The sequence below is a fragment of the Cnephaeus nilssonii genome (genome assembly GCF_951640355.1).
Source record: "Cnephaeus nilssonii genome assembly, chromosome: 11".
NCBI lineage: Eukaryota > Metazoa > Chordata > Mammalia > Chiroptera > Vespertilionidae > Cnephaeus > Cnephaeus nilssonii.
In genome coordinates, this window is record NC_137082.1 from 75,211,892 (window position 1) to 75,234,615 (window position 22,724).

General features: G+C 57.2%; 1 protein-coding gene across 27 annotated transcripts in view; it reads right to left on the reverse strand.

The window, feature by feature from the left end:
- The window catches only part of CELF4 (CUGBP Elav-like family member 4), a gene marked incomplete at both ends in the record, with an annotated part of 271,791 nt that overhangs the window by 13,335 nt on the left and 235,732 nt on the right, over positions 1 to 22,724 (reverse strand). For 5 of the 27 annotated variants that reach the window (XM_079784666.1, XM_079784655.1, XM_079784664.1 and 2 more), the window contains 7 exons: positions 1,831 to 1,914; positions 2,956 to 3,021; positions 6,649 to 6,798; positions 8,529 to 8,676; positions 10,005 to 10,148; positions 10,532 to 10,611; positions 10,876 to 11,004. In XM_079784666.1, coding sequence (XP_079640792.1) covers positions 1,831 to 1,914; positions 2,956 to 3,021; positions 6,649 to 6,798; positions 8,529 to 8,676; positions 10,005 to 10,148; positions 10,532 to 10,611; positions 10,876 to 11,004 — 801 coding nt within the window. The remainder of the gene's footprint in view (positions 1 to 1,830; positions 1,915 to 2,955; positions 3,022 to 6,648; positions 6,799 to 8,528; positions 8,677 to 10,004; positions 10,149 to 10,531; positions 10,612 to 10,875; positions 11,005 to 22,724) is intronic. The other 22 variants (XM_079784658.1, XM_079784674.1, XM_079784648.1 and 19 more) reach the window with 10 other exon arrangements.

Genomic DNA, 22,724 nt, shown 5'->3' on the forward strand with positions numbered 1-22,724 from the left:
GGTGCGTGGCTGAGCCCCACCAGTCCCCTGCCCCTCACCCCTCAACAAGGAGCCTACACACGTTGCTACTCCAGCTGCCCCGAGCTCGCACTGTATTCCCTCATTCACAGACTCTAGAGCACCCAGATGGCATAACCAGCAGGACTTGAAGATCCATCTGGTCCATCCCAGCTTTCTGAAAAATGGCGAAATGGAGCTCCAGGGACAGAAAGTGCCTAGCCCTGACCACACAGCAGCCCTGGCAGAGCCAGGGATGGAGCCAACTCTGAGGGGAACCATGGCCTGTCTGGGGCGCAGACAGCCTCTGGGGAGTCAGGCATCTGCTGGCTTTCAGGCTCAACTCAAAGACAAGGCCTGGAAGGAAGGTCCTCCCGAGCAACCGTGTGCCCTGGCACTTCAACCGCGTCGCACAGGGGGAAGCGGCCATGATGTGACGAGGCCGTGGCTGGAGGAACAGTTTTCTTTTCCATCCATGCCGCATGCAACACTGAACACAGCTGTTGTCTGGCTTGCACCCACCCTCAGCCTATCGCCCGCCCCCCGCCCCCCCCGCCAGGCATGCCTGTGTCCCTACCTCTGTGTGTCCCCAAAGCCTTCCCCAACAACCCCACCCCCAGCGCCATGAGCCCTCCCCTGTACGCAGCGTGGCTCGGTAGGCATCTGGGTTCACATCTCACTCCTCCCATGCCCTGCTCCCCAGGGTCGCTCCTAGTGGGTACCCTGTTCAGGGAGAATGGGGACAGTCGTGGGAGACCCTAGGCCAGAGGAGAGGCTGCAGTGGTGACTGACCACACAGGGTCTGGTCTAGCGAACAGGGCGTGACGGTGGGGATGAAGCTGCCCACAGATGGAGAGAAGGTATGAGAAGATGTTCAGAGCTAGACCCATGGGGTGGTGCACAGTGGGAGGAGGGGGCAGGGCAGGGAGCAGATGGAGGGCCTCAGCCCTTCAGGCTCTCGGCCTGTTCGGGGCCTGTCTGACCAAAGGGGTTTGACCAAAGTGGGGTTTGAAAGTGGGGTCTGACCAAAGGGGTTTGGACTGCAGACCCACATGTCCTCCCCAGGACTCACCATCCCTGGCTGTGGGACGGTCTGCAGCAAGAGCTCGTGCCGGCCCCTGGAGACCAGTGGACCCCTGGCCATGTGGGCTACTGGGCAGTGGTGGCCTCGCTGGCAGGATGACCTTTTCATGGGGGTGGGGAGGGCAGGACGCTGTTAGTGTTCCTGCCCGCCAAACTGAGTTTGTGCAGGCCCTGGGGCCCCGAGGGCGGGCTTGTTTATCCAGCTCCTGTAGGTCTCCAGCTCAGGAACCGGAGGACACTGGGTTTTAATGAGTCCCAGCCTCCCTGGGCCCACTGGCCTTGCCTGGCCCACCCTGGTCACACCAGGGCCTCTGGATGTGGCTTTCCAGGCTCTCCATCTCCCCAGAGGCCTGCACTTGGGCCCCTATCCCACCTGGCTCGCCTGGTCACCCAGAGGGTACAACTTCTGACAATAGTTTCCCAACCCACCTACCCCCCATACCAGCTGAGAGCACCCCTACTTCTTCCCTTCCTCTCCACTAGGGGAGGGGGAATCCTTGGGCCCCCAAGTTGTCCAGGGTCCCACCCTCCTAACCTTCCCCGCTGGGGTTTGCAGAGCTGCCCGAGAAGCCCACCTCATGCTGGATTGGAGAGCCCCGCGTCTCACAATCCTGCCCTCTTCCCTCACCTCCACACAGCACACGAACATGGTCATTTTCCCGACAAAATGCCTACCGAAGACCCAGGAGCAGCCTCTTTTCGGGGAGAAGGGGACGGGGAGGGGCCTGGGAGCCCGGATTGCAGACTCACCTTCTCGCTGTTGCTGGGGGATCATTGGAGGCGGCTGAGGGAAGGCCTGGCTTATCTGACCATAGGCAGCAGGGTAGGCGGCTGCTGGAAGGCCAAAGAGAAGAGGCAAGAGAGCAAGACGCGACGACAGCGAGACGACAGCGACAGCGACAGGGAGAGAGACAGGGTGAGAGGCAAGAAGGAAGAGACATTTCAGTGTTGAGCAGTAAAAGCAGACCAGTCAAAAAGTGCACTTCAGGGCAGCCACATAAGATAAAGCTGGCTCTCAGGAGTAAAGGAGAAGCGCGCAGTGAAGATGAGAAGTGTGTGCGTGTTCATGTTTGTATGTACACAGGTGTGTGTGCATGTTCGTGCCTGCATGTTCCTGTATGCACGCGTGTGTGTGTGTGTGTGTGTGTGTGTGTGCGCGCTGCCCGGCCCAGGGGTGGGAGTGAGAGAAGCATGCCTGACAGCTTGCCTTGGGCTTTCTATAGTGGCTGGTCCCCGTCCCATTCAGTGACCCAAGGCCATCTACCCCTCCTTTTTCTACCTCTGGCTGCCTAGCCTCCCTTGTTCTTGGTCAGCCTTGCTCACACCAACTCCCACTACCTGGCGGGGGGAGGGGACACGGAAGGTTGAACTGCTTCCCCTCCAGAGCCTCTCCTTCTTGCAAACCCAGGCATCTAAGCTTCCAGGACCAGCCATTGTGAACTGTGGTGGGCGGCACCCCAGCTCCCCACCCCCCACCCCCACCCCATGCTGCTGTGTGGCTTGGTGCTGGATAAACTAGACACACTGGCTTGGCAGCCCCATGGGAAGGAAAATCTGGCCTCAAAGATGATCACTGCAAGGTCAACACTTCAGCCTGGCTCACCTGGCCTGGAGTTCTGACCACCCACCTCTCCAAGGGCACCGTGGGAGACTGCTGGAATGCTAGGGGCCTGCGGGAGGGTGGCAGCCTGAAGCAGGGGCCTCTGGGAGTATAGCCCTCCCTCCTTTCACCACAGCTCCCCAGCCCCTCCCCACCTCCCCCTCTCCCTCCCACACAGTGCCCAGCCCAGGCCTTGGGTGGGGAGGGCCCTGGTGCCCAGGCAGAAGTGGGGATGAGCAAAGCTGGGGGAGCAGTGGGCACGCGCGGGTACTAACGACCTGCATACTGCTGCACTCCCGCGTAGGCCTGCTGCAGGGGGTCCGCGGCCGTGGGACTCTGCGCTGCAGGGGATCCAAGGGGCAGAGGTCAGTGATGCCCTCCCCAAGCCAGCCCCTCCCCCACCACACCCATGGAGATGACACTGTGGCTGCATTGCCCTTTCCGAGCACTGTGGTGTCTGCCCTGGGGCAGGTCATCTGAGTGCCTGCCTTACTGGGGTTCCCCCTTCTCCAGTCCAGGGCTCTTAGTAGGGTGGAGGGTGCCCCCCCCCCTCACTGGGGGATGCAGCCTGCAGCTGGCCTGTGGTGAGGGGAGACAGATGCTTTAAGCAGAAGGCTGGGAAGAAGATGCCAGAAGCTTGGCCATGAGGGGCTTAGTGGAGACACATGAGGGACCTGGCCCAGGAGAAGGGCTGTGGAAAGTGGGCGAGAGGCGGTCAGGAGGCTGGTCTCATCCTCACGGTCCTCAGCAGAAGTCGGGGGCAGAACCAGCTGGTGAAAGAAAGGGCACAGGGGGCCTCACCCTGCCACTCTGTCCTCCTGGGCCACCCATGGCCGCTCAGGCAGAGGGACCCTCTCCTGTGGTCTAGAGAATTGGCACAAGGCACGAGGCCTCCATCCCGAGGCCGTGGCTAAGACACCCTGGGCAGGGCTGGGAGAGGAGTGGTGCCCACAGACACTGAGGAACCAGCAGGCCCAGGACCTTCCTCCAGCCCACATTTGTGACTCTTGGATATCCACTGCCTGGTTCGAGAAGAGGGCCCTCATGCTGATAGGTTGGCAAGCAACTGGGGACAGCCGAGCTGAGGAAGGCTTGGTCCACTTCTGTTGCCTCTGCTGGGTCTTAGAGGCTGTGGGCCGAAGCCCAGTGCAGGGCCAACGGTGGGCACTGCCTTTGGTGGCGATGGCTAGTGGGAGTAGGCTGGCCTTGGAGGCCCGAGAGGTGGGTGGGGACAGATCTAGCCGCAGTATGTTCAGAGCAAACTGGATAACACAGGGAGGCAGAAGAAAAAACAAAACCCATCAGGACTTATCTGCCTGGCGACCTTGATTGCCAAGCTAACTGGCAGTGCCAGACTTAGGGGCCTTGTAGATCAGGAAGAATTCCCCACTTCCTTCCTGAGCTCTTGTTTCTGAGCCTCAGTAACATCCCACTGGAACAATAGCACCTGGGCCTCAGGACAGCCCGGGAAATCATGGGGCAGAGATGCTTAAAGACTGCGGCTGCAGCAGGGGAGCTGGGCCAGGGCTGCTCAGAGGGGGGGCTGAAGTCGGATCCCAGCCCTGTCCCTCTCTTTCGCCCCCAGTGGGGCCTGAAGCCAGGAGCTGCCAGTGCTGAGGTGGTGGTGGTGGTGCTTGGGGGTGTCCTCTCCTCCCTGCTGCTCCCTCTCCCTGACCCTCAGTTCTCTGGAGCCTGTGCTCTTGGTCTCCCCAGCCGCTCAACCACATACTGCCTTTCTGCAAATTAAAGAAGGAGTTGTCTCTGTCTCTGGCACACAGTGTGGTGCCCTGTGTAACATAAAACCTGCACAACTCACATGACAGCCATGACCCCCCCCCCCCCACACACACACACTCACACACACACACTCACACATGCACATTGCCAGGATCATAGCAAGTGCTCAGCAAATACTGCAACATAGGAAAGAAGGAATCGTCCTTAACATTAATAGAGACACCCCTGCAGGGGTGTTATGTGTCAGTAAAGGCCACACTAAGTGCTTTCAACGGTGAGAGGGGAGAGCAGGGAAGCTACCTGGGGCTAGGAAGTGGAGGAAGGCATTTCTGAGACCCTCTCTACTTCTCTGCTTAATGACCTCATTAGTAACTGCCAAAGAGTGAACATTTTGAAGGATCTCGCTCATTACAGCGGCTCCAAACTCCGCATTTAAAGATGGTAAATTAATTTTTTTAATGTACTACTTTTCTCCTTTCCTTCCCTCCACCCCTCCCTCCTGCTCCGGCAGGGAATTGTTTATGGGATATGGCAGATTGTTACAAATGGGGGAGAGAAACAGTTCCAAAGTCCACGAGGGAAATAGCTCACAGATGCTGGTGGGGGTGGGGAAAGAACAGGTTTGTCAAAATCCAGAGCTCCAGATGGGCTTGTGGGCACGGAGGCGGGGGAATGAAACCACCCAGATGTGCGGGGACTGTATCTCCCAGCCCATGAGCCTGAGGCAGGAGGAGCCCAGGAACCTGAGATTGGTGGGCCCACTCCCACCTCCAGCTGCCCAGCCCCTGCCCTGCCTCCCTTGCCAGCCTGGACTCTTCATCCTGAAACAACTCCAGACCCAGGGCTCTGCCGTTTCTCTCTCTGGGCTTCTCCGGCCTCCTCTCTGTGCACTGAGAGGTGAGTTGAGGGGCAAACATTAAGACAAGACAAGCACAACTCCAAGTTCAAAGTCAGCACATTCTCCTCTGGTTTCTCTAGCACAGGGACCTTGTCCTCTGCCGCTGCTGGAACTTTTATATTCTCTGGAGGTCTGGGCCTCACTCCTGAAATCATTAACAGACACTGAAATCACAACCTCCGGGCTTCTGTGGTTTTACAAAGCCACACGGTGGATTCTGATGGACAACCAGAGTGGGCAGCATTACTCTGCCGCCCACGGCTGACCCCCCTCAGGCTGACCTCCTCTGCCCTGGTTTCTACCCATTGTCAATGTCCACCTGAGCCTCCTGTAAGACAGCTCTGCTGGGCTTCTTCAGCCTACAGACCCTCCCTTCCTTTGAAACCTTTAGCGCCTCACGATGGAAACATTCACTCCTGATCAGACTCCATTCTGCTTATTCTTTCAACATTCTGTCGACCTATACTGTGCTCCTGACTGGACTTTGACCTCCCAGGGGAGAGGCCCCCATCCTGCCCGTCTTCTGGGGGTCCCCTCCCATCCAGCACAGACTGGGCACTTACTTGTACTTATGGGGACTCTGCAACTTTGTCATCTGCCCTCTAGGAAGGAGGATAGCACTCCCCGCATCTCTGAGACATTGTCCCTTGCTAGTCTACCTTAGGGCTTCGGGCCCAGCTCTCCTGCTCTGTCCATCCTCAAGGCCAGAGATAGGAGCTGCTTAAGTCAACTGGACAGTCCCACCATGAAAGAGCTGCTAAGTTTGAGAGGAACAGAGTTAATCAGGCCCTGGCCTCCCGGATCTTCTGTGTGTCAGAATTAATCAAAGCAGGACCGGGGAGCTGTCCAAGGTCCTGATCCTCTGTGAGACGTGCTGACTGGGGTTGTGTGTACACCAGTATGTTCCGGCCAGAATGTCAATCTATGCATTTCCCCTTCCTTCCCCAAAGAGTCTTTTCCTACTTAACACTAAGTATACTTTTTATTTTAGCTTCTGTCCCATGACTTCTTATAGGTCAAATTCACTCTCAATTAATTTGCAGTTACGGGTACTAGCCTCTGGTTGTACAATTACTACATCTCTTCTCTTATCTCCCCTGCAGGAGCCCCAGGATTGCATTCTTTCTCACCTACCAGATGGACACCTCCCCAAGAATGGGAACTTGATTTCTCCCACCAGAGGTTCCCTGATCTCCCTGATCACATTTGGGCTTCCACCAAGGAATGGACGGAGGGCAGGAGCCACACATTCCCGGTTGTAACAGCAAGGGCGGGGGCAGAATGGATGAGGGGTGTGCTGCGCGGGTAAGGAAGGGCTGCCAGATGTGCTTACCTGGGTAGGGGTGGATGCCATTGGCAAACACAGCTTCCGCAGCAGGTTGCCCATTGGCCTGTGGGGGGAGGCCAGTGAAGCCGTTCACCCCAATGGGGGACGGGATGCTAGGCACAGCTGGTGCAGTGATGCCCGGAGGGGTGCTGCCACCTGGTTTCAGAGATGGGGAAGGGTAGAGGAGCGGGGAAGGCAAGCAGAACAAAGGTGAGGAAAGGCCAACCCATGGAGCGCCACCTCCTGGCTCCAAGGGCCTGGGTGTACACTTGAAATTCACACACCAACTCAATCCTATCTGTGAATCACATCTTGGATCACCTCCATGCATGGAGTGGTTCCACTCACCCCATCTGTATCCATCCTTCAAGGCAGAGTCCAAATCCCATCTACCCCATGAAGACTTCCCTGACCACTGACACTCAACCTTGGAACTACAGCACATAGACTATTCTCAGTGCCTTTGAATTTGACCATATTTGGTCTTCCTTTAGTCCTTTTCAGTGGTTCTTGCTCACCCCAGCTAAGTCAGGATGGGCTAGTCCCTGTTTAGCCATCAACGGGCTTCTAAGTCACTGGCTCTGCTCTCTTGCCTGGATCACGGAGGGGCTGATCTGCCTCCCCAGGAAGAAGTTTTGCTACGTGGGTGGAGGAGGTCTTAATTCTGGAGCTCTCCTGCAATGAGGGAGAGAGGACTTTGCAGAGTCCAGACTCAGCCCTATTCATATACAGTAGACACCCTGGCCTCCTCCCATTGAGATTATGGTTATATTCACAGTGGCGAGAGTAAAGTTAGGGTCAGATGACAATACACTGTGCCCTCTCTATGGCAGGTGGGTAGAATCCCAGGGGTGGCTGGCATGATGGTTCTACTAAGGCCTCAAATCTGGAAAGGTCCTTCCCCTTCATGTAGAAAGCAGGATCTCTCTGTGGACTAGGACATGAGGCTGGCCTGGGTCCAGGAGTATCCCTAAATTGGGGATCAGAGCTATGAGGTAGTACTCAAGTTGGGCCTAGAGATGGCACAGTCTTCTATGGACTTTATCTGGGAAAGGAATCGCTTAGGGGTGTAAGGAAGGCTGTTGCTACGACCTGGGTGTGGAGAGCGAGGAAGCTTGGTGACTGAAAGCCCAGGCTGTTGGATCAGCCCTTGGGACTAGACGTTGACACTATTGACATTTGTGGTCAGACATTTCCTTGTCGTGGGGGCTGTCTTGTGCATTGTTGGATGTTTAGCAGCATCCCTGGCTTCTACCTACTACATCAGAGTATCACTCCCCTCCAAAGTTGTAACAACCAATAGGGTCTCAGGACATTGCCAGATGTCCTTGGGGGTGGGGAGAGAGTAGGCATGAAATTATTGCCCCAGCTGAGAATCACTGAACTGGATACTAATCAGGATCCAATTAAAAACACACTTTGTGAGCAGGGCTGTTTCCCACCCCCTGTCCTTCAGTAACTCTGTGGTTCTCTCTTGCTTGTTTAGTTCTCTTGGAAAAAGCCAGTGAGTCTATGTTGGGTTAAAGGAACATTTAAAAATCAGCTCCTTCTATGCTTGGGCGAGGGACCAAACGAGGCCACAGAAGGCTCTTCTCCCCTCAGACCTCAGGGGAGATGGGTTCATGTCAATTTCTTTCCCAAACAACATGAGTGAAATTCCCACCCCCTGAAACCATATCATGGACTTCATGGGGCCCACATCCCACCTTTCCTTGGTTCCCCTGAGATCAGAACATTTTGAGACAAACTGCTAGTAGATGAGGCCTGCGTGGGCACCAATGCCATGTGCTGTTTGCAACAAGGTGGTCCACTGTAGCCAAAATTGGCCAAACCAAAGGTCTGGACCTGGGTTCAGCTGTGTCCTGTGTTGGTGCCTGCTGGCTCACCTGAGGTTGGGGTCATGGGTGCGGCTGCCAAGCCATTCATGTTGAGGGCCGCCATCTGCTGCATCTGGGCGGCGGCGAAAGCAGCCATGGGGTTCAGGTAGCCGCCCTGCGCGACTGATGCCATTAGTGCCGCTTGCTGCTGCATCAGCTGGGGCAGAAGGAATGGAAAAAATATCACGCGCTTCCAGGGGGGGCAACCCTCCCACCAGGGGGATCAGCTCCTGGGCACCAGCCTCCTAGGCCCTGAACCCCAGGGAGCTCAGACACAGCTCCCCACCCCCCAGAGAACGCCGATGTCTCCCCCATTGCTGCCCTAGCTCTCAAAGGCTATTAGAAACCACCCCAAAGAGCTAACTATTTCAAAGTCATGGTAGAATCTTGGGGACTCTGAAGCTGCTATAAAAGGTGGGGGGAGGGACTGGTCCCATGGGTGCTGTTCAGCCCTATGAAGGCCGTCATCATGGAGACGCCCTGTGAGGCTCAGAGCTCTAGAGACGTGTTGGACGAGTCTCTGCAGGATTAACTTAGCATGGGTTTCTGTCCAAATGTCCGCACCAAGGTGTGTGGGAGCGGGGAGGCCGTTGAAATGGATCTAATCTGAATGCTGCTGAAGGAGGGAGGTGAGATTGCCTTTTAGAACCAGACCCTGGACTACCTCAGTGCCACCCTAAGGGTTCATGTCCATTTCTTTCTGAAACAACTTGAGTGAAATTCCCACCCTTTGAAACCAGACCATGGTCTTCATGGGGCCCACATCCCGCCTTCCCTTGATTCCCCTGAGATTAGAACATTTTTGAGACAAACTGCCAGCGGATGAGGCCTGTGTGGGCCCCGGTGCATGGGGGTGGATGGCACCAGTGGGGGTTGTGGCTACAAATCTGGGAGGCAGCCTAGGGGAGAAGCTGGCCAAGAAGGCCCACGGTAGAAGGACGAAGTTGGTGAGCCAGGAGCCGGGGGGGGGGGGGGGGGGGGGGGAAGGGGGCTGCAGCGGACGCATTGGTGTGATGGGCTTTGAGGAGCCACACAGGACCCCTGCCGGGAGCGACCAGAGGCCCGAGCACACCCTTCCATGAGTGGGGGCAGGGGTGGGTGGTGACACCCAAACACCTGAATCTCTCTCCCCACTTCGATTGGTGCTTCCTATAATTTGACTAGCAGGGGAGCATTCAGGATAACCCACCTTGCTGCCCTGCCTAGAAGCCGCCTCTCTAGCTCCTCCCCTTAAGAACCAGGACAGCAAACCACCACTCCTGGCAGCCACCCTGGACTGAACCACACTTCTCTCAACCCCCTTTGGCCTCTACCCCGGGTTCATTCCCGACCACTCCTCACTCCCCAGGGCGGGGGCAGTGTTTTCTAGGCCACAAACACAGGGCTCTCTTGGCAAAGATAGGTGTCCCTGCTCTGGGTTTCTAAGCAGAGTTAGCTGAGAGCCGCTGCCCATACACCCCCACCCCCGTCTGCGCCCCCACTTACTGCCTGTGCGTAGGCGCCGTAGGCCCCGAACGGGATGGCCATGGGGTTGAACATGCCCATCTGGCCCGCCATCTGCTGCATTCGCCGCATCGTGCGCTCCTTGTCAGTGTCGGCGAACTTGACCACCAGACTGGACGAGGCTCCCTGCAGCCGGGACTGCGCGTGAGGCCCACTCCGCTCCCAGCTGTCCAGCTGTCCGTGCCCCTGACCTAGGCCCTCCCTCTCCTCTGGGAGGTGCTTCTGGGGGCTGCGGGGTGGACGGCACCGGGGCCCGCCCAGGGGTCTGGGGTCTTAACTGGACTGCGTGCCAGTTCCTTACATCTCTGGCCTCAGTGTCCTTGTCTGAGATGTGGGATAGTGGTAATGCCCTCCTGTCTCATGCGGAGGCAGTGAGCAGCGCGGACAGGGTTTTGCAGGGTAGGGACCGTGCAAGGGTGGGCAGGGCCCTGCGGGTGCTCTGGGGTGGGCAGGGGTGTCATCCGGCCGCTGCCTGCGTTCCAGCCCCACCCAGGGGTGGCCGAACTCACCGGCATGGTCTGGCTGCCATGCAGCGCGTTGATGGCGGCTTGCGCCTCGGCGTGGGAAGAGTACTTCACAAAGGCGCACCCTGGGGGGACAGGAGGGGCTGAGCCAGGGCCCAGGGCCCAGAGGGAGGCCAGGGCGAGGACGGAGAGGCGGTAGGAGAGAAAGACGGAGAGAAAAGGAGAGCCACCAAGAAGCAGAGACAGAGAAAGACCTCGTTCCACCGCCCCGTCCCTTCCGAGCATCCCTCGCTGGCTGGCCGACCCTGGCCAGCTCCGGGCGGCTCCGAACTCGGCGGGTCCCCGCCGCGCCCATCCCCCCGCCCGCCCCACCCGATCGACCGGCTCACCCTTGCTGTTGCCGTCGGGCCCGCGCAGGATGGTGCACTCTTCGATGTTCCCGAAGGCCTCGAAGAGGCGGCGCACGTCGTCCTCAGACTGCTGCTTGTTGAGCATGCCCACGAAGAGTTTTCTATCTTCTGGAACAAAATTAGGAGATGCTTACCCGGGCCGGGGGGGCCGGGCGGCGCGGGGGCGAGCCCGGGGGAAACGGAGGAGAAGGGTTTCCGGGGAGGGAGAAGCTGGGCAAAGCGAGGCGGGGCTCAGACCCGAGGGGGAGGAGGGTAGCAGGGAGAGGGCGTGGTGGGGGTGGGGCTTAGCTAGTGGGGCTGGGACGACGCGGGTAGGGGCTAGAGGTAGAGGGGGGGCCAAGCCAGAGGGTGTGGTGAAGCAGAAAGGGTTGGGTGAAGGGGGAGCTAGATTGCAGCGACTCTGCCCTTTCCTGTCACACAAGGAGGGAGCAAGGCCATGGGCCTGGCCACTCACCTAGGCACAGGGGTCACTCATGCAGTCCTGAGGTCCCTCCCTTCTTCCCTCCTCTCAGACACACACTCTCTTCCTCATCTACCTTCACTCACAGCTGTCAAAATTAACTCACAAGAAAGTCTGCCACAGGGCCTTTGCATACGCTGGTCCCTCTGCCTGGGGCGCCCTCGGCATCACAAGGCTGATTCCTTCTCTTCTTCTAGGTCTCAGTTTAAATATTGCTTTCTCATCAAGGCCCCTCCTTCCACCTCTCCTTTATTCTCTGTCTCAGCCCCTCACTCTCATGGCCTGGTTTTTAAAAGATAATTATTTCATGCTTTGCCTGTGTAGTTGGTTTCTGTCTAGCTCCCTGCCACTGCCCCTTTCCCCAACCCCCTGTATGCTCCCTGGGGAAGAGACTAGGCCTCTACTGGAGCAGCAGTACCTGGCACATAGTAGGTCCTGGGGACAGAGTACTGGAATGAGTGAATGCTCATGCCATTCCACGGGACACGTCTCCTTTCTATCTCACATGTTTTTACCTCGTTGGTTCAGGCCTTCCTATTTGTTCATGCTGCAAAATTCAGCCCTGGGCACTTCTGGAGAGCCTGAAGACTGGGTCCCCTCAGCAGCCTCCCCACACTTGTGTTGAGTACCAAGTGGTTTGTTGACACAAGTCAGCTATGTGTTTAGGCTGACAGAGATCACCATGACTTCAAAAAGATTTCCCACCTGCAGGTTCTTATTTCAATGTGACTTCACGCCTCCCATTAAGAGGCTGGGGCCTATGCCCCCTTCCCTTGAATCTGGGTGGGGCTTGTGACTGCTCTAACCCATCATGAACAGCAGAATTGATGCCCGCTGACTTCCAAGGCTACATCATAAAAGGGATCAGTTTCCACTCAGGTCTCTCTTTGGGGGACACTTGCCCTGTAGCAGCCAGACACCACGCTGTGACGAACACCTCAGTGGCCCACACGGTGGGTGCACACAGAAAGGAACCGAGGCCCCAGCTGACAGCCAACATCAACCACCAGACTTTGAAGTGAATGAGTCCCCAGATGACTCCTGGCCCAGCCTTTGAGTTTTCCAGCAGAGGCCCAGACGTCCTAGAGCAGAGAGAGGCCTTCCATGCTGTGCCCCGTCTGAGTTCCTGACCCACGGAATCCGAGAGCATAATAAACGGTTGTATTATCCCCCTCACTTTGGGCTACATTGTTATGCAGCCTCAGTAGCTGGAACAGGGGCCCTGTGGCGACAGCACTCAGCAGGCACTCACTAGATGTCTGTAGACGGTTGAGTGACTGGCACACATGAGCACAGACAGCTAAGACTACAGAAATGCATCCCCCACCCCCAAAGCTGCAATTGGTCATGTGTTGATGGTTTTCTTGGAAGGCGGGGTACTCTGGGCAATTGGTCCCTCCTGCCCTATAGAGCCCCCTCACTGACAGCCAGCAGAGTTCACATAGAGCTGAGGGCTGCCCTGGTATCTGGAGCGAAGCAGGAAACCTCCGGACCCCAGCTCTCCTTCACAAGCCACCCCAGACTCCTCCTCTTCAGGAAGCCCTAACCGCTGCCCTGCTGGCCCGCCTCACCCAGAGCACTCAGCACTGGGCATGTCATCAGTGATGAGGTGGCCCTGGGTTCCAACTCCTTCCATGCCCTGCAGGCATCAGTTCCTGTTACCAGTCCTGGATTAGGGCGCACTAGCCTGGACCTCCACCACGGGTGGGCTTTAGCCAAAGCTGGGGGCCTGGAGGCCCCACCCTGCCGACTGCCCCAGCCTGCCGACTCAGCCAGGCTTCTGGGCCTTGGCAGGGCTGGACAAGCCCCTGTCTTATCTCCAGGGCTCACCAACTCCAGCTCTGGGCTGGGGGGTGGGGGGGGGGGGGCAAAGACTGGGAAACCAAGGGAAAGGGAAAGAGACAGTAAAAGGGGGTGAGGCTGAGGAGGGATGGCAGGAGATGGGGTTAGGAGCAGAGAGGGAGGGAAAACGGTGAAGATGGACAGAGTAAAAGGAATCGGAAATAGACAGAGAGCAGAGAGGAGAGACCGAAGGAGGAGAGGACGGGGCAGAGGAGAGGAGGTGGGAGGGCTCATGTCTAACTCCCAGAAGCGCAGCACTTGACCTGAGGTGAGCTGGGAGCTTTTAAAGCCTCTCTTGGAGTAACTGAAACTGCTCTCCAGGCCCCGGCAGTACACCCCATCCCAGGGCCAACAACTTCTAACGGCTCCCCATTAACAGGATTTTCAGAAAGACTAAGAAGTGAAAACCACCCCCAGCTAATACCAGGCCCTCCTGCTTAGAAATTCCCTGGGAAGGAAAAAGGGAGTGAAGAGAAGGCCCTCCTAGCCTGCGCCTGATTTAAATGTGGGACCACACCTCCCTGCCTTCTCTCCTGGTGTCTGAATATATTCCTTTATTATCATTTTGACAGCTTTCTGATTGCATTAAAATTCATCCACACATGCCTTTCTATCATCCACTTCCCTTTTCCCAGGGTTTGATTTTTTGTTTGTTTGTTTGTTTGTTTGTTTGCCATTTCCTTCTCCCCTCCCATGAAATCTCCCTTCGCTGCACAGTTAGCAGTTCTAGGCCTGGGTCCCTCCTTCTTGAAAACTTTCCAACATGAAGGGGGCCAGGCTGCCCTCTTCCTGGCTGGCTGGGTTTCCCCCAGGGAAACTGCAACCTCCTGACCTTCTGGAAGGCTGTGGAAACCAAAGGACCCTGGCTGCAGACTCCCTTCCTCCAGGGGTGCTTAAGTGACCCCACCCAATGCAAAGGCTGGTTTGTTTCTAGAACTTTCCAATGAGTTCATTTTGCGCCCTCTGCAATTTCCAATTGGCTTCTGTCACTGGGTGAGTGAATCTACAAGTAAGCCTTGTCTTTCAGACCAGGGACTGGAAGGACTTGGAGTCCAAGGGCAGATCTCCTCCTTCTGGCCCAGGCCCTGGCTTGGACCCCAGCAACCCCTCATCCCAGCTGTCAGCTGCTCCCACCTTGGCGTTTAGGTCAATAAAGCTGGAATAACAAGGCCTCCTCATGGGTGGATGCACCAGGAGGTGCTGTAGGAGAGCCTGGCCAGCAGCAATGATGGTGGTGACAATCATCACTTGGGGCTCTCTATCTAGGAGGAGGAGGAAATGGAGGCCCCTTGTTTGCCCTGCCCTGCCTTGAGGAGACAGAGGTCACAGAGGGGAGAGGTCAGAGGGTCCACATTGGGGGCTAGCACTTGAAGTAACAGGTCAGATCAGCCTCGGGCTGTGGCTGACCAGCTGAGATGGACAACTTCTCCAAATCCTCCCACCCTCTGTGCCCTCCTCCCCCTCTGGGCACGTTCCCAAGAGGCTGTCCCCAAGCTGTGCCTTCAGATGACCAATGGCACCATTTGGCTGGTGTCTTGGATCTGATGCCAACGTAGTGAGACTCTCAGAGAATGACTCAGTTTCCTCAGCCAGTTCCTACCTCCTCCCACATGACACAGACCCCCACCTTCTGGGACAGGCTGAGTTGTCTCTGAGCACAGCCCACCTGCCTGAGAGATCAGGGTCCCGGGGTCATGGTGAGGCTGTGGTGTTCTCACCCTCCTCTGTGAGCCCTCAGCCTGAGCCCGTTGCTGGGCATGAGGGGTGTCACTGCTCCTCTGGGCTGTTCAGGTAGGTGCTGCTGGTGCCAGGCCGTGCAGGCCACCTCGGAGGGAGGTGAGGCAGGAGAGATCTCGGAGCCAGGCTGGAGGTAGGTTGAAGATGCCCCTGGTGGGAGGTCGCTGAGACTGCGTGGGGCCCAGACACATGGTGAGCAAGTGGAGGCTGGGTTACAGCTCCGTATCGTCCTCTCAGCAGAGCCCAGCTGAGGGCAGGGGGCTGTGTTATGCTCACTTTCTGACCCTTGGGGCAGAGCCCAGTGGCTGGCACAGCAAAGTATTGGCTGTCATTCAACAAAGCCTTTTGCAGTCATTCAACAACTACTTGCTGAGCAACTTCTCTGTGCCAGACACTGTTCCAAGGATTGCTTCTAGGACAGCGAACAAGAGAGGTGAGTCTGCTCACCGGAGCTGAATCCAGACAGGGAGACAGCCCATCCACCAGAGACAAGTTCCCAAACAAGACAGAGGCCAGGAGGGCTGCACACAGTGGCTCCCAGAACTGGTGTGCCCTCCCCAGGGGGAGCAAGGCACAGAATGGCAGAGATGGGCAGGAACCCAGGAAACATCAAGGGCCCCACCTTTTAAAATGAGGAAGTTGGGGCAGAAAGGGAGCTCCAGGGTACAAATCAGGGGTTCAGACTAAACCCAGTCTCTTAGGGTCTCTTGACTTCCTGATCCTATAACCCCTTGCTGCTGCCTTCCTGCTCCTTTAAAATGTGAGTGCCTGTGTCTGCATGGCTAAAGGAACACCTGGGGTTCTGGGGAGCAGGTGTGTAATGCCCCAGAAGGGCTGGGCAACAGGAGGTAGGCACTAGCCCCAGCCCTGCCTGAACCCAGAGAGGGCAACTCAGCTCTCTGCGCCCAGATGTCCTGCCGCCACTGCTGGGAGTGTGCATAGTCTATACACCCCCTTCCCACCCACCCCCACATACACACTAAGGAGCTATGGATGGGGGAAACCAATCAAATAACAGATGAATAAACTACCCAGCTCTGCCAGGTGAAGGTGTTTGCGGCCACCTCAGAAGGGACTGGACCAGGGCACCTGCCATCCCTCCTGGCTCTACCCTCTGGTCACACCTTCAGCATTTATTGGGTGCTTGCTGTGTGCCTGGGACTTGGCTGAACAGTGTCTGAGATGATTCTTAGGAGCCCTTCTGGATTTCCAATTTTTTTTGGTGGTGGTTGGAGGGGTTACTCTTTCTTTTCTTTTTTTTAAAATATATTTTTATTGATTTCAGAGAGGAAGGGAGAGGGAGAGAGAAATAGAAACATCAATGAGAAGAGAGAATCACTGATTGGCTGTCTCCTGCACACCCCCTACTGGGGATTGAGCCTGCCACCCGGGCATGTGCCCTTGACCAGAATCGAACCTGGGACCCTTCAGTCCTCAGGCCAACACTCTAGCCACTGAGCCAAACCAGCCAGGACATGGGGTGCGGGGGTTATTCTTTCAATGGGTGTGTATGAGGTGGGGGTGCATGGTTCTCAGATCCCTGGAGAATCCAGTCTCTGGCTTAGGCTCTGCCATGGAGCCCCCCACTCCCTTCCCATGAGGGGGGAACAGCAGGCCTGGCTGTCACATGCAATAGCTCTGGACCACAGGCAGAAGGGGCCCGTGGGGGAGGGGAATGGGAACACCCGGAAGGCTTCCAAGTAGAGGTGGGCTGGAGTCATGCTGCCCAGGGGCGGGTGCAGGGGGCTCCAGGCCACAGCAGAATTAGAACGGTTTGAAAGGTGGAGCACCCTCTTCGGCGGCTCTTTCCACCTGCTCCCCAGTGGCCACTGCCTGTGGCTGAGCTCCCAAGAGGGGGTCCTGCAGAAGGCCGCCTTTGCTTTTCCATGCCTGCTCCCTCTCCCACCAACACACCCCTCTCCCCATCCTCTGGCCTCCAGGCTCCTGCATTTTCTCAGAACCTCAACTGAACTCTGAGCTTGTTGCCCAGCCTATAGCGAGCAGTGGGTGCCGCCTCCGCCTCCGCCTCCGCCTCCGCCTCCGCCTCCGGGAAGCCATAGGCACTCTGACAAGACAGGGGATTTCTCCCTCTGAGGAGCCAGTCCTGCTCCCCACTCAGGCAGTCGGGGAGGAACAGGGCTCCACTAGAATGGTTTGCATTTTAAAAGGAGAGCCCAGGAGACAGAGAAGCAGGCACCCAGGGCAGGTTTAGGACAGGCCCTAGGAGGGAAGTTCCAGGGTGGTGCCCCCCTCCACCCACGGCATCTCGCTGTCTGCACAGGGGCCCCTGAGGAAGGAGGAGGGGACGGGTCGCAGCAGCACCACTTGACTTGCCAAATGCCAGCGCCCTGGCACTAATGCTCAAATTCCAGTTTAATTTCCAAAATTTGATTCGCTCATTACCATCGGCATTAAACAATATTTCCTGCTTAAGGACAGCCGGCTGCTGGGGCACTGGGCGAGCTCAGATGGTTAATGCCTTTTATTGCCGCAATAGACTTTTACTGTTCTCTCCCCTCCAGCTGCTGGGGAGGGTTTGCGGGGGACCTGAGCAAGGGAGATCCAGAGGCTGGGGACCAGGATGGGGAATGAATGGCTTTGAGGGCTGTGGCTTCTCTTCTGCTCATGAGCTATTGGCCCCTGGGGTGGGCAGACAAAGCCGAAGCCAGAGCCCCATGCACCCCTGCTCCCCAGCTGTGGGCAGAGCCTGGAGCCCTGAGCACTGTCCCTGGCAGGGCCCTTGGGCATCTCTTAGGGGACTTCCCAGGGCACCTCCTGGATCCAGAGGCCACGTGCTCTCCCTGGAGGTGACCTCGGTGTCCCAGGGCCCACAGGTCAGACCAGGGGGACACCTGTTCCTTCTCTGTGACTTCTCGGTGGATCAGAGAGAACCTTCCATCAAAGGGGATGAGAGGAAACTGGCTTCTCAGGAGGGCTGGCGGGGAGGGGGGTTGGCTGTGCCACCTTAGGTGAGTCATGGACCTCCTCTCTGGCCCTCCATTTCTTTGTCTGTAAAAGGGGGGATAGTCACACACCCCTCTCAGGGCTGCTGGGGGATTCGGTGAGTGGAGATGTGGGAGGTTTCTGCCCTTACTGTGCTGGCTACAGATATTCCTACTGTCACTCTGGGGGGCTAGCTGGTAGATGGGGAGGCCTGCTCCCTCCTGCCCCCCAGGGAATGAAAGAATGCCTTTCTCAGGCCAGTCTAAGAAGCCAGGCTTCCCTTTGCGCCCCCTGACCAAATGGGGGACCCCTGAGAAGCTCCCAGGCTCCTCCAGGAGGTGTACTTGGATTCATCTAGGACAGGAGACAATCCCCTAAAGGTGTTGAGCCCCACTGAGTGCCATTTCCACGAATTCTCCTGACCCAGCCTCATCAAACACCCATGGGACCTGAGGGACCAGTGGTGACCATACCGATCATCCGAATCTGTGCATTTTCCACACTCCCGCCCTCCCCGCCGGGGGCCTCCTCTGCCTCCTCGGAGCCCTGCCTCACTCCCCAGGTGGGCGCACAGTCTCAGACCCGCCTCTGGAGCCGGGGCACAGTGCACAGGTCCTGGTTCCACAGCCCCTCCTTTCGTGCCTGGGGACCCAACAACGGCTCATCTTCTGGTTGGAGGGAGCAGTTTCCAGCCACGTCATCCACACCAGGGTGAAGGGCCTGGATTCAGATCCTTCTGCAGCCCTGGGACCAGGTCAGCTCCGCTCCGGAGAGCATGCCCTTCACCTGGGACCTAGGAGGGTTCTCAGCGTGCAGCAAACCAGTAAGTAGAGGAGTGATTCCCCCACTTTGTCCCCACAACACACACTGTCTCAGAGGCAGCAAGGGCGCAGCTGGGCGGGAGCAGCCTCCGGAGGGAGGATGAAAGCCTTCCTGCCCGGGAAGAAGGCTGAAGGAGACATCAAACCAGATCAAAGGCTGCTGGGGATGGGGAGGCATGTGCAGCTGAGATGGGGCTCCCCCTCCACAGGGATGCAAATGAGGACCCTCTGCTGCTCTTGCCCCCAGGGGAGGCGGTGCCAGGCCTTGATCTGCGGGGCTCCCTCCAGACAGTCTCTGTTTGAAGTTGGGGTGGGAGGAGGCAGGAGACTGGAGAACACATCTAGTCCCTGGTAAAACTAGATGCGTTTCCCCCACTCTCATTCTTTCAGCCAACTCTGCCTTCTAATGCTTCAGGGTGGACCCAGGCCATGAGAGTCACCTCCTCACTGTCTCCTGACACCCACCCAGGCCCCAGCTCTCTGCTCCCCACCCAGCAGCCAGGAGGGTCAGTTAAACCCAAGGCAGATCTTGTCTACCTCCTGCTCAACCCCACAGTGGCTCCCATCTTATTGAGAACAAGCCCAAGTCTTCTAATGACCGGTAAGGGGCTACACAGGAACCCCACATTTTTTTTCTCCCCTGGTCCCTCCATCCCTCCACTCCAGACATATAGGTCTCTCTGCTATCTCAGGAATAATCCATCCACATCCCTGCCCCAGGGCATTTACACTTGCTGTTCCTCCTCTTATCTCAGAGATCATGTCTTAGACATCTGCAGGTCACTGAACTGCAGGAATGCTCAGAAAGTAGGGAGTGAGTGGCCCCTGGAGATGAGTGGCCGTCAGCCCCAGTGTGGGCAGAGAGCCTGGAGTGATGAGCTCTGTGTGTGTGTTGGGGTGGGGTGGGGTGGAGAGGGGCCTAAAGGCTTGGGCTGGGCCCTGAAGAATTAAGGACAGGGCTTGCCAAGTGGAAAAGGCAGGATCAGGAATCCCAGATTAGGGAGCAGCTTGTGCGAAAGCAGGAGTGTGATGGGGAATATGGTGTGAGGGACACACACACACACACACACACACACACACCTTTCCTCTTTCCTGTTCTCCTACCCACCATATTCTAGACAGTTCCCTTGAGGCCCAAGGCCTGGACCCTCACCTCTGACCATAGAAGCCTGGCCTAGGACTCAGACCCGGTCCAGGCTTCCCACCTGGGTCCATTCTCACTGCCCACCATTCTTCCCTTGGTTCAGCCTAGCTCCCTAATTCACAGACCAGCCCACGCTGTCTCAGTGTCACCCCAATCCCTTCATAACAACAGCTGGTAGGACCCAACTCCCACATCACAAAACCTCTGCTGCCCCCAGACAGCCCTGGACAGACCGCCTCCCTCCCTGGGGCCCGGTGATGCCGCTGCCCACGGCCGCAGCTCTAAGTTGCTTGCTCCAGGAGCAATAATAAAAATCACAGCAGCAATAATAAAAATCATCACGGCTGTCATTTATGAAACTTACTGGGACCCAAACACTGAGGTAAGCACTTTACAGATATAGCTGCTATTTTATTGTTTTCACTGTATAGATGAAGAAATCCAGGCACAGGGAAGTTAAATACCTTTCCCAAGAATGCACACCTGGCCATTGGTGAAGCCAGGACTCACACCCAGGTGGTCTGCACCATGTGGTCTGCACCAGGTGGTCTGGACCCAGGTGGTCTGGACCCAGGTGGTCTGCACCCACGTGGTCTGGACCCAGGTGGTCTGGACCCTGGTGTTCTGCACCCGGGTGCTCTGGACCCAGGTGGTCTGGACCCAGTGGTCTGCACCAGGTGGTCTGGACCCAGGTGGTCTGCACCAGGTGGTCTGCACCCAGGTGGTTTGCACAGAGCTGAGCTCTCAGGTTACCCTCCTTCCTGGTGGAAGGTGGAGCTACCTGGAGGCCTCCCTCTTCTCCCTCCACCCCTCCAACTCAGCAAGGACAACTGGCAAAGGCATGGTCCCCTACTGTTCTGCAAGGGCAAGGTTTGGGTTCAGAGCTCAGAAGGGGGAATGGCTGGGACACACAGGGTCCCTGTGGACCCCTGATTGCCCAGGGAGCCCCGATGTACCTCACAGGCCTTCTCCAGTCTCACCCTCTGCCCAGAGCCTGGCTGTCTTGAGGTCCCTGGGTGACCAATTAAGTAATGCTCTTTCTTGCTGAGTCCCCAGGCCTTCCCTCCCCAGGGTCTAGGCTGCAAGACCCTCTCTCCTCACTACTCAGAAGACAGATATGCTGGCAGAATCTCTCTAAGCGCTGTCCAGGCCTCTGCGGCCCCCTCTAGCTGCCCAGGGCATGGGGGTGGCTCTGAGCCCTCGGGGGCCTGCAGCATGTTCGGGGAGACTGGACTGGAACTGTTACCACCTTGGGGGCCATGAATGGCCCCTGTATCCTCATCTCTTGCACTCAGCAGGCTTGAGGGCCCTGAGCTGGGCAAGAACAGAGCCCTGGAGGCTCAGTACAGTGAGGGGTCTGGAGGCCACATCCACACCCCTTGCTTTCTCCCTCTCTGGCCCTCTGACCTTCTGACCCTTGACCCTCACGCTGGTGAGTCTGCACCAGGGCTCCCAGCCGGAGATGGGGACACGGCTGTGGCTCTAGTAGAAGTCACCTTTGCTGGGCAGTGATGCTCAGCCAGCTCTCCAGGTAACTGATTAAACGTGTGATCTGCTACATTATCCTTGCAGGGCGCAGGGCGCACGGCAGCTGGCCTGGAGTTCTCGGGACTTCTCAGCAGCCAAACGCTGTTGTCTAATGGGGCTTCCGCTGGCTTCTGGCGCACACTCCAGCATTTCGCCCATCACAGGATAATTTATAGCATAATGGAGCCTTTTCTCCTTTATATTATGTGTGAGCATAAATTATGGCCAGTTTGTCCTCGGCTCTCAAGGAGACAAAGTAGGGCTTTCTTTATTCCAGCAACGGGAGGAGGTTTCTGCAGGGTGGTCCACGGGGGTGGGGGCAGCAAGAGGAGGACAGACCACGGAATGCCTTCAGCACATCTTGTCGACAGTGCAGACAATCTAGTCAAGGCCCCATGCCTTTCCACTTGGCAAGCCCAGCCCTTAATTCTTCAGGGCTCAGCTCAAGCATATATCGCAGCTGGTCTCTAGTAACTGCCGATGGGGACTTGGTGGCTGAGCGGCAGAGCTGCAGAGTTGTGGCTGGAAGGATACACTACCTGCAGGCGACCCCGCCACAGACCGACTTCTAACCCTAGTCACAGGCTGACTCTCATCTTGGCTGGAGACCCTCCCAGCTATGGCCCGATTTCCCACAGCCTCATGGAGAGAGGGGTGGTCATGGGTCAGAATCAGAACACAATGCCAGAGAGCCAGGCAGACCTCCCACCCCTCTGACCCATGACCCATATTTAGCATTGAGGGGAGGGGGACTTTGCTTCCCATGAGACCAGTGGGGACGGGCACGCCAGCTTCTAACAGCCTGAGCCCATCTTCCCTGGAAGTGCAAGCTCCTGGGTCAGCACTGCTCCCGGGTCAGCAGGAGTCACCCTGGACCTAGAGGCTGCAGCTATCAAGCCATCCTCCACCCTGGACACCATGATGAGGACTTCTGGGGACTCTGAGGGGGGGTGTCTTCAGAGGTCACCTGGCCCAGCCTCCTACAGTCTGACCCAAGGCGGGGATGACACTTCCTGACACCCTGGCCGAAGGCTCACCAGCCTCCATCCCAGGCCAGGAGGCAGCCCAGAAGAAAGTGGCCTCCTGTGCCTCCCTGGAGAGCCCAACCCTGCCCAGCGCCCAAGCCCTGCCCTGGAAGACAACAGGTCGCTCCTTCTTTCTGGGGACTCCAGAGGCCTTGGAGCTTGTAAGAGGGCGGCTCTTGGTCCTGGCCGCTATGAAAATCACCCAAGGGCTTCAAAAAATACAGATGCTTGGGCCTGCCCCTGACATTCCGACTGGTCTAGAGCCCAGGCATCAGTGTTTTGATTTTTGATTATTTTGAAAACTATTTGGGGGATACCAACACACAGCC